At 40.7% G+C, this 11,223-nt stretch overlaps 1 protein-coding gene across 3 annotated transcripts in view; it reads right to left on the reverse strand.

The window, feature by feature from the left end:
• dpy19l3 (dpy-19 like C-mannosyltransferase 3) overlaps positions 1 to 9,041 on the reverse strand; it is a 40,183-nt gene extending 31,142 nt beyond the window's left edge. The window contains exons 1-3 of one of the 3 annotated variants that reach the window (XM_020054430.3): positions 8,584 to 9,041; positions 4,821 to 4,941; positions 3,300 to 3,427 (exon numbers count right to left, since the gene is read on the reverse strand). In XM_020054430.3, coding sequence (XP_019909989.2) covers positions 3,300 to 3,427; positions 4,821 to 4,932 — 240 coding nt within the window. In that variant the 5' untranslated portion in view covers positions 4,933 to 4,941; positions 8,584 to 9,041. The other 2 variants (XM_010891400.4, XM_034295230.1) reach the window with 2 other exon arrangements.
• Positions 9,042 to 11,223: the final 2,182 nt, after the last annotated feature.

Here is an 11,223-nt window from a genome sequence, read left to right on the forward strand (position 1 = left end):
GTTTAAATATCTTTAAGCCTAGAACAGCCTCCAGGCACCTGTCAAAACTGTCAATTTTTTATAATAAAAAATATAATTAGAAAGGGAAATGTGGAGATTTTCTTTTAATCCAGTACAAATGGTCCAGTGGCAAAACAAACATCCTGTTTTAATAATTACCAAACCAATGTACTCTGATAAGACAGGTTCTGTGCCAACTTGGCAGTTGAATTAACCTGTATATGTGCTCTCCATATACCAAAAAGTCACAGACACTGAAACAAACATCTAGAAATCATGCGCAGCTGTTAATATCATCTGGACCATAAACCCTTTTACTATTAGGAATAGATTTAGTACATGTGTGGTTGAGAATGGGAAAGTAAAAAAAATCCTTTGAGGCAATACACGCATTAGTACTGATGCAAGAAATGAAGGACACTGGGACACTGTCAGGTGAGTGCACATGGAAAGCAAAAACCAAAGAATTACTCAGAGTAACTTCATTGTGTAATGCTAAAAACAATCCACAAGCAAAATGTAACCTCAATAAAAACCCTAGCCATCTTTTTAATGTCCATGCTAAGGGATGTTTACTTTTCAGAAACGTTGGGAAACGTCATCTCCTTATCCCCTTAAAAGGGGATGTACCTGGCTCCCGTAGGCCACAACAACCTCAGCAGAGCAGTACTTACGTGAAGGTGTGAGAACCACAGCAAGTTCTCGTGTATGGAGTAAACGCACCAGGCATGAGCCAGCCCTGTCACCACAGCAGACACCAGCCCTGTCGCCATGACAGCAGTAGTCCGCCATGGAGGTGGATCACTCGGACCGGACCTTTTTTGGGAGTCCTTTTCCCTTTCGCTGGCCCTTAAATGCCCTCTCTCTCCACTAAGACCTTCGTCAGACAGATCGTGAGAGATGCCCGAGTAACTCCGCAGCCTGCTCAGTCCTCTTTTGCGAATATTCATGTCCGGTTGCCGGGTAGCTAGATCATGCACATCTTGCCTGGAACATTCAAAAGTCACCCACTGATGAGAAAGTAGCCAGTTTAGGAAAGGGGAGATAAAGAATTCTCCAAGCTCATTCCAGAGCTCACTCCTCCACAAAATCAACTTTGAAGAAAAACTGGCCTTTTTCTATCTGTTTCTGTTTTTTTCCCGTCCCTCGGTTTAACTACTTGATCTCTGTCTAATAACTGATTGGTAAAAAAGTTCTCAAAAAAGCAATCACATTAGTTTTGCGATTCCATTAAAAAGCTGTTAAGAGCGAAACAATCTGGAGCGAGGACGACAGTGATCAGCCATGTCTGTGATCTGGAAGACAACTGAAGTTGCCGGAGAGGAAAAGCGAATGAACTCACAAGCAAAACTGGTGACCGATCTGAACATCTATTGAAACAAAACAAAAAAAAACAGAAAGGGTGGGGAAAAAAGACGATTCTGGAGAGAAAATGCCTGGAACATAATTTGGAAAATGTTTGTCAAGACCCTTTGTCTGACCTGCAAAGTATTTCTAAAAGTGGAGTGAGAGAAGGGGCTTTGAAATACACTCTGGTAGTGGCTGCAACTATCACGGACATGACTTCACACGTGATGAATGTATGAGCCCGGGACACAGCTGTCTCCCTCTGAACAAAGATGTCCCAAGGGAAAAACTACCTTCGAGTCATGCCTTCCTTTCCGAAATGCTACCCTAAAAATCGGTCAGCGTTGAGGTAACAGCGGACCAGCATGTGGAACACACTTAAAAACCCATATGGAACCGTTAAGGTTAGTCCCTTCAAAAGACCGGACCGCCAAGCCGAGCAGCGATGGCCAGTGTCCCATTCAGCCCGGTCCAGTCACAATAGATTAACCGAAACCGCCAGACACCACTGACTCAGTACAGCAGTGCCAAGAAAGGGGATATTCAAATTGCTTCACTGTGCTTAGTCCTTGCTAAACACTGATTCGGTCGAGAGGCATTGTTCAAGAGGAAAGCTGATGAAACATAAGGAGGGGGAAAACAGTACGTCTTACCACTGAGAACAGTGTTTATGCCAGACGTAGTAATCTCTGCCTCAGGTCAGAACAAAGCCTGGACCATAAAGTCGTAGACCGATTGTCATATGATACACTTGCCGTGAAGCTTTTTCCTTGTTGCTGCTTTTTCTGCAGTTTGGATTCAATACCTTGTTAGAATGCCACAACTAGAATGGCATTAACAGGCTTAGCACATGCACATCCGCCAAACCCAATTTTCTGTACAACTGCTGGGCTCAGAATGTGCGGTGAGGTCATCCTCTCCAACACTTCTAAAAGAAACACATGGAGTTTGAATACAGGGGAGTCACTACTTCTGTTGCCAGCTATGTAAAGTGACCCTCATTTATTTTGAATAAGAAAGTCTGTCTAACCCCAACATGTTCGGAGGCAGGCGGACAAGGGGAGAACAACCCAAAGGCAGACAAAAAAGGATTGATATGAATAAAACCGAAGATGTGCATCCTTGTAGGTTAGCTCAATTAGGTGCGTGCTTTGATTTGTATGATGCCATGACAAATTATGCACAGCTTGGTCGGTGGAGTCAAACTGTGTATTTTAGATTCTTAGAGGTTTTCTCAGTACCATGTGTACATTGTGTGGGAGGTCCACACACCTGGACTGTCAAAGACAATAAGGCGCTGTGAGGAAAACCTGTTGAGACCTCCTGCTCCAGACAGAATCAACACCTGGTAGTGATTGAGGAGGTAGTCAGCGCTAAGCTGACAGTAACCTCAAAATTCGCTCCGTTTAACAACACATCGCCCAGACCAAAAGAAAGGTCTTTCCTGTCAGGCTGAACACTTACATTTTTGAATGGATACATGTGTTCTGTTGCACTGTGTTGGAAAGGTTGGCAAGGTCTGGCAGACGCTGGCTTGAATTTGAGGACGTAGGTTATGAAGGTGGGAAAAACAATCTTGAGACCTGGATCATTTCAGCTTGATACGTTTAAGGCATTAGGAAATCCCACAAAGGAAATAATGCATGGTCCCAGGTAGCTCAGCTAGCATAAGTATGGCCCCCGTGGGTTCGATTTCCACAGGGAGCAAGACTGAATATGAATGCGCTTGCCTCTGAAAGTCAGTCTAGATGACAGTGTCTGCTTGTCTTAAAATGTAAATGGTAAAAATCACCCACCATCAAAACCTTAAACTTTCTAATTCATTGCCATCAACAGCTTGACTGTTTTAATACTCAAAGTGTCAACTTGAGGATGGGTGGGCAAAAGGACAGTTATAGCCAGGGGTCATTCAATGAGGCTGTTGGTTAAAACACCAGTGTTGAGATACTCACCTTGATGTTGGAAAACCACAGGTCATTCTCATGGAGCGTAGCCACGTAGATGCAGCACAGAAGGCCAAGACTAATAGCTACAATCCAGCCTATAGCAACCCATAGCACGTTCTTCCATGTCCACACACCTGAAGAGAGAATAACATTATGGCTATGACGCTAAAAACATGATCCTTGTATGTATGCATTAGGCAATTATATGCATGTTATCAATGCCTAAGTAAATAAATAAAATATAAAAGTGTTCTTAAATAAGTAAAAAAATAAAAAATAAAGGAAAAAAAACAGTAAATTATTAATTGCAGTATTCACCAACTGTAGTTTTTGGATAAGGCTCTATCACCTTTGAACATCTGGTCAGAGATGCACAGCTGCTCATCAAGTTTTTGAACAGCAATTTTCCAATGTTCCACATATTATCAGTTGGATTGAAATCCAGGCTTTAACTGGGCCACTCCAGCACATTGATCTTTTTGTTTTTAAACCAATCCAGTGTTGCTGTGGCTGTTTGTTTAGGGTCATGTCTTACAGGAAGATGAATCTTCTCCCAAGTCCCATGTCTCTTCTAGACTTAAGCAGGTTTTCTTCCAGGATTTCTCTTTACTGGGTGCATTTTCCCTCCATTTTAGCGAGCTTTGCAGGCCATGATGCAGAAAAGCTTGCCCATAGCATGATCCTGCCACCACCATGCCTACCTGTAGAAATGGTGTTCTCAGGGCGATGGGAAAAACATTCCTTCTGTGGTGAAGGCTTGCACTAAACCTTGCGCTTAGCACTGAGGTCAAATTGCTCTATTTTGGTCTTATCAGACTTCTTTCACTTGGTCTCACAGTCTCTCGCCTTCTGGCAAACTAACCAAGATTTTATGTGATTTTTTAATGGAACAATGGCAATTTTTTGCCACTCTCCAATAAATGCCTCTTTTGGGAAGTACCGATGTAACTAATTTTTGAGGAAAATCTAAATAGTGTCCTTCTCACCCGGATAGTCAGTTTTGAGGATGGCATGCTCTCAGCCGAATTATCGTGGTCCCATATTCTCTCTCTATTTCTTATGGACAGTACCATGCTCTGGGAGATTTTCAACACCTTGGAAATTGTCTTATATCTGACCCTTTTTGGTACTTAAAAACCTTATTCCAGATCTGTTGTTTGTTGCTTCTTTGTCTTCATGTCGTTTTTGTTAGGATTTGTATGAACCAACTGTGTGACCTCCAAGAGGCAGGTGTGTTTAACCTGAAATCATGTGAAACACCTTGACTGCAAACAAGTGGACTCTTATTATCCTATTATATGGCTTCTAAAGACAAGACGTGGCACCAGAGCTCACTCAGGAGTATCATAGCAGAGGGGGTGAATACTTCTGCAATCAATTATTTTCTAATTTACAACAATTTGGATATTAAAAATGTCACTATTATGGACTTTTTTTTGGTCAAACAAAAATTCCTGATTAAATCCCTTTTGATTTCATGTTTTGACACAAAATGTGAGACCCACGAATACTGGGCGTGACACTAACCGTCTGAAGGCTTCTCCGGGTGCTCCAATGGGGGGTTAAACCTCTGGCTCGGGGTCTCCAGAACAGTCTCTTTACTCCCTTTGCCACCCTTCCTCTGCCTTAAGGAAGCCATGGTTACTCACTGAAAATCGGTGGGAGAGATTAGTCTCCCAAACTTCTACAAAAAAGATGAACACCTCAACACAAACAGAATTTTACAATCTATCATATGATAAAGATGCAAAGTCCGGTGGGTAGTGACTTCAGCCCAATGCACCACCTCCAAAACATTTATTCCACTAAACAATTGTTCTCAGGAAAGGCACAAACATTGCTCATGTACTTTGTCCACCAGAGCATTGTGCTGTTCACACAACAATCTAGCACAGTAGTTCTCAAAACTCTCCTGGCGACTCTCAGACATTTCACAATTTTGTTGTAGTCCTGAATAACCTTCTTGAATCAACTTCTCAAAGACTTAAGAATTCGTAGAAAAGGTGATTAATTTGTGCTAACTTTGGAATAACTCTGATATATGGAATGGGATCCTGAGGTGAAGTGGAAGAACCACTGATATAGCAGACAGAGACAGAGAGTTTCACATCCAGGGGTGAATTAAATCCAACAAAATAAAGGCATGCAATCTTAAAGATACAGTATTCTAGGATTTAAAAGAAATTCTAACTTTAAAATAAATAAGAAAAATTACTATCATCACCCAGTAAGCCATGAAATTCCAAGTTCAAAACAGAGTGTTTTTGATGGCTTGGGATCATATCGCCACATCCAATACATGAAATACTGTGCAATTTTCTGTGACCCATATAGGCTCAAAGCACCGCTTTTACAACCAGTAGCGGGTAATCACAAAATGCTTATTTAACAGTCCATCTTCACCTTAAATGCCTGGACTTCACGTTAAGTGCCTTGTTGCACACCCACATCAATTCAAGCTCCAGCTCAATTACAGACACTGTACAGGGATCTCTCCCAGACTTAAACTTATTTACACACTCACATTAAAATACACACAAACACCCACCTATGCATGCATAAAAGTATTTAGTCTACACTATTATACCATATACATAGGTCCCTCTCCCTTTTGATAACAGTACATTTTTACAAAATTTTGTATATTTTATTGTATTTTGAAATATCAGGTGTACTTTTTTGGTTTTTTTATTTACAGAAATGTTTTACATTTACTTTACCGAATGGGTCTGGGAGCCGAGACCCAAGATGTACAGTGGGGAGAACAAGTATTTGATACACTGCCAATTTTGCAGGTTTTCCCACTTACAAAGCATGTAAAAGTCTGTAATTTCTATCATAACTGTGAGTGACGGAATCTAAAACAAAAATCCAGAAATTCACATTGTATGATTTTTAAGTAATTAATTCGCATTTAATTGCATGACATAAGTATTTGATACATCAGAAAAGAAGAACTTAATATTTGGTACAGAAACCTTTGTTTGCAATTACAGAGATCATACGTTTCCTGTAGTTCTTGACCAGGTTTGCACACACTGCAGCAGGGATTTTGGCCCACTCCTCCATACAGACCTTCTCCAGATCCTTCAGGTTTCGGGGCTGTCGCTGGGCAATACGGACTTTCAGCTCCCTCCAAAGATTTTCTATTGGGTTCAGGTCTGGAGACTGGCTAGGCCACTCCAGGACCTTGAGATGCTTCTTACGGAGCCACTCCTTAGTTGCCCTGGCTGTGTGTTTCGGGTCGTTGTCATGCTGGAAGACCCAGCCACGACCCATCTTCAATGCTCTTACTGAGGGAAGGAGGTTGTTGTCCAAGATCTCGCGATACATGGCCCCATCCATCCTCCCCTCAATACGGTTCAGTCGTCCAGTCCCCTTTGCAGAAAAGCATTCCCAAGAAATGATGTTTCCACCTCCATGCTTCACGGTTGGGATTGTGTTCTTGGGGTTGTACTCATCCTTCCTCTTCCTCCAAACACGGCGAGTGGAGTTTAGAACAAAAAGCACTATTTCTGTCTCATCAGACCACATTACCTTCTCCCATTCCTCCTCTGGATCATCCAGATGGTCATTGGCAAACTTCAGATGGGCCTGGACATGCGCTGGCTTGAGCAGGGGGACCTTGCGTGCGCTGCAGGATTTTAATCCATGACGGCGTAGTGTGTTACTAATGGTTTTCTTTGAGACTATGGTCCCAGCTCTTTTCAGGTCACTGACCAGGTCCTGCCGTATAGTTCTGGGCTGAACACTCACCTTCCTCATGATCATTGATGCCCCATGAGGTGAGATCTTGCATGGAGCCCCAGACCGAGGGAGATTGACCGTCATCTTGAACTTCTTCCATTTTCGAATAATTGCGCCAACAGTTGCTGCCTTCTCACCAAGCTTGCCTATTGTCCTGTAGCCCATCCCAGCTTTGTGCAGGTCTACAATTTTATCCCTGATGTCCTTACACAGCTCTCTGGTCTTTGTCTTGGTCATTGTGGAGAGGTTGGAGTCTGTTTGATTGAGTGTGTGGACAGGTGTCTTTTATACAGGTAACAAATTCAAATAGGTGCAGTTAATACAGATAATGAGTGGAGAACAGGAGGGCTTCTTAAAGAACTAACAGATCTGTGAGAGCCAGAATTCTTACTGGTTGGTAGGTGATCAAATACTTATGTCATGCAATAAAATGCTACTTAATTGTTTAAAAATCATACAATGCGATTTTCTAGATTTTTGTTTAGATTCCGTCTCTCACAATTGTAGTGTACCTATGATAGACTTCTACATGCTTTGTAAATAGGAAAATAGGAAAACCTCCAAAATCGACAGTGTATCAAGTACTTGTTCTCCCCACTGTAAGTTATACCACAACCAACAAAACCTTTAAATATACACACACAAACACACAATTTAATGATTTCACTATCGCTTTTGAGGACCACACACATTACTCTAATTCAAAATCCTATTATCCCTAACCCTATCTAAAACTGACAAAACCTTTAACCCAAATTATAATTAACCTGATCTTAACCTATGATTTGAAAATAGTCTTTCCCTCATGGGGACCAGTGAAATGTTCACACAGGGTCAAATACTCCTTGTTTTACTATCCTTGCAGGGATTTCTGGTCCCCATCAGGATAGTAAAATGTTCACACACACACACCTTGTTGAGGGGTGACAACCTTCACATTCAAACAAACAAGCAGAAGCCTGTAAGAAAATATCATAAATTAGTCTGTGTCTCCTTACGCTATCCTATGTGATCTTATGCTATAGAACTGTAGTCATAATGGACACAATGGGTGTAAAGCAAAGTATCTAATCTATCATTATTCTGTGGTACGTAGTTATTTATACAATAAAACGTGTTTACGCGGTAACCCCATCGGACTGACTGCATATCAACGTCGTCCCCTGATGTCATCAAATAGTGACTGTCAATCGAAAGTGTGTCGCGTCTTCATCTCATAAACTGTCTTTACAGTTAGCTGCAGGAAATACAGCATATTACAAACTCATGTTAATGGTAAACTGAGAAAATCCAATACACAATTGTCTCGTGCTTTTCATTCATTATCTATTTTCATTAACACAGGCCTGTGTTGCAGCGGCATTTCCTACTCACGCCGCTGCAAGAATGTCATGAAATCTCAGATCCCATCACTCGCTAATCTCGGTCTCTTCGAATGGACAACCTAAGCTGGTTCGGTTTCATGCACAGTCGATAGTGAATGTCGCATTTGATAAAAACGAAAAAGGTTTTGATTACACTTGTTCATACATTTAAGGCTCACCCTCCTCAACAATGCTTGCAATCCCTTATCGGATATCCAATGGTCTTTTCTCTTTCCCAGCGACATACACTCGATACGTAGTCTTTGCGCAGCTTCTCTTGTTCAGTCGAATAAAGGTTTAATCAATTAATGTACCCGATTTTCATACGAGGCGTATTCTATGTTGCTTACAACGAAGGCAAAACATACTCGGTTAATATGCAGAGAAGAGCAACCGCTACGTGTACTATGCAATAAATAAATAAATATGAGTAATTTTAGTCTTACTAAATCGATGCAGAACACAATAGCGCAGTGCCACGTCGTAGTGGAATTGATATTAACCGGTATGTCAAAAAAGAAAAAACTCGCAACCTTTTAAAGATTTACATTCTGTACATAAGATTAATTTGCATGCACAATCATCCGCCGATAATCTTCTAGAAACTGCTAGATTGTCTCCTGCATGGGACAGGCTACTATACATGCAACAGATAATGCAGTGTCATCAATTAAAAATCACAAGATTGTCAGACCTGTACTCTATACATTTGTTCATATTGTAAACTACAGGTAACAGGTGATGATACGGTGGCATTATGGTCTCGTGCTCACTGTCCCTTTTTCAGAATACTCACCCTATATGATGCCATAGCCATCACTATAGAATTTTGAAGTGTACTGTAGTGCACTGATGTACACTTGAGCAATAAGGGATGAAGAGGTGTGGTATATTGGCTATTTACCACAAACACCCTAGAACTATGAATTCATACCCGTAGTATAACGTCTCATATAACGCCACTATGTGACAAAGGCTGTCAAAATTCAAAGCAACCACTTTTAGATGTAAAATACTAGCCTACACACTGGTGTACCTCTCCAGCATTCAGTGCTTATTACAGCATTTAGTAGTCTAGCCTATCTAAAAATATCACACTATTACAGAAGCTCTTGGCCATGTGGTGCTTACTATATAGTATTATTGTATACTGTTGAATAATATACTGCACACTGTATTGATATTCAAATATTAAATGTCATATGCCTCACCCATTCCCTTTGCCCATATCCCACTGGGTGCCAACCATGAATGAAAAACTTGCAAGCTGCATATAGACTATATACTGTCATAGAAAATAGCTTAACTTAACAATTCAGGTTCTGAATAATGTGCTCTTCTAGTTTGTCCAGTATGTTTCCTTAAGGGAGAAATCCCAGCCTCTCTGACAAATCAAGACCACTACTGTCCTACAGTAATTTCTTCACAAACATTAATGTCTGTAAAACACTACAGGTTAAAGCAGGGAATACTAGATTACTTCAGCAAAAACACTTCTGAAAACAATGCGATGAATGTTACAGTATATAATAATGCTAAAATGTTGAGCATATTGTAGCTGTAACCCTAATGGGTTGCTTTTATTTTATTTTTGTTTGAACAATTCAAGAATAAAAAATGCTAGCATCGGTCACTCACAGAAAGTTTAGAGTTCATGATGACAATGATTTGCTTGTTACAAAAGGCCATGTTTTTACAGCTGGTGTTCTAGTGTCTTTTTGGGCACTTGTTTTTTAATACAAGCTTATTACAATGGTCAATGTAATTATATCTCATATTTATTACAGGCTACTGACAAGTAATGCTGTACCATGGGTGCAACTGAATTTTCCATAAACCAAGAACAGTTCATAGGCTATTTTTCAACCTGTTTGTTGTATTCCTCAAAAGTCCTGGTACATCTCATTTGTGTATTACCCAGGAATGACCATGGATCATTTTTAAAGATTAAAAAAAGGCTTATTTAATCATTACATTGTATTGAGACACCAATGAATTTCTTTGAGTTATCAGCCATTTTAGAGGACAAGAAAGAAATCTCTAGGCATCCAGACGAGAAAAAAAAAGAGTGCCGTTGCTGACATGAAAGGGCTGAAGATTATCAAAGAGATTTAAGAAAATAAATTGGCAGGCCAGTTGTAGGAACGGAGGATTATGGGGGAAGAGAAGCGTAAATGTTTAATGGCTCTCCTCTTTTTTCTTTCTTGAAAGGTGCTTGTTTGTCTTGCTTTATATCTTGATAAGCACCAAGGAAAAGTGGGTTGCACACTCCCTTGCTCCCTCTCCTCTGCCTTTCCCAACCCATCCATGTCATTGCTGGGAAGTTAGGCCCAAGTAGTAACACAGCAAGTAAGAGACCATGGTCTATTAAAGTTAAGCCTCCCATCTTTCCCAGAAGACCCAATCGGAATTTTTAAGCCATGCGATAGAACATTCTTTGTGATTTCTTCTTTTAACTTACTTGAACACAAAACAGGGTTTGTAGAGGGAATTTGGGAATTAAATGTTACACAAGTCTAATGGCAAACTGAACAGAGGGAGTCCAGAGCTGTTCTTTTTCATTTTCGCCCTGATCTCCACTTTCACGGTGGCCCTTAAAAAGGTTTAGGTAAAAACTTGATCTTGTAAGAGTGAGTTAGTGAAATGATTTTTTTCTTAGCTGCTCTGAGAGGCGGTCAGGGTTTCATGTAAAATGAAGGGATTATAGAAGCAGACATTCTTATTGCCAATGAGGAGAATCCATCCTTTGCTTATCAGTGGACTAGCAGCCCAGGGTTACAGCACTTCAGAGGGGAAAAGTAAAACCATCAGAAAGCTTC

This window comes from Esox lucius, chromosome 2, assembly GCF_011004845.1.
Source record: "Esox lucius isolate fEsoLuc1 chromosome 2, fEsoLuc1.pri, whole genome shotgun sequence".
In the NCBI taxonomy this organism is placed as follows: Eukaryota; Metazoa; Chordata; class Actinopteri; order Esociformes; family Esocidae; genus Esox; species Esox lucius.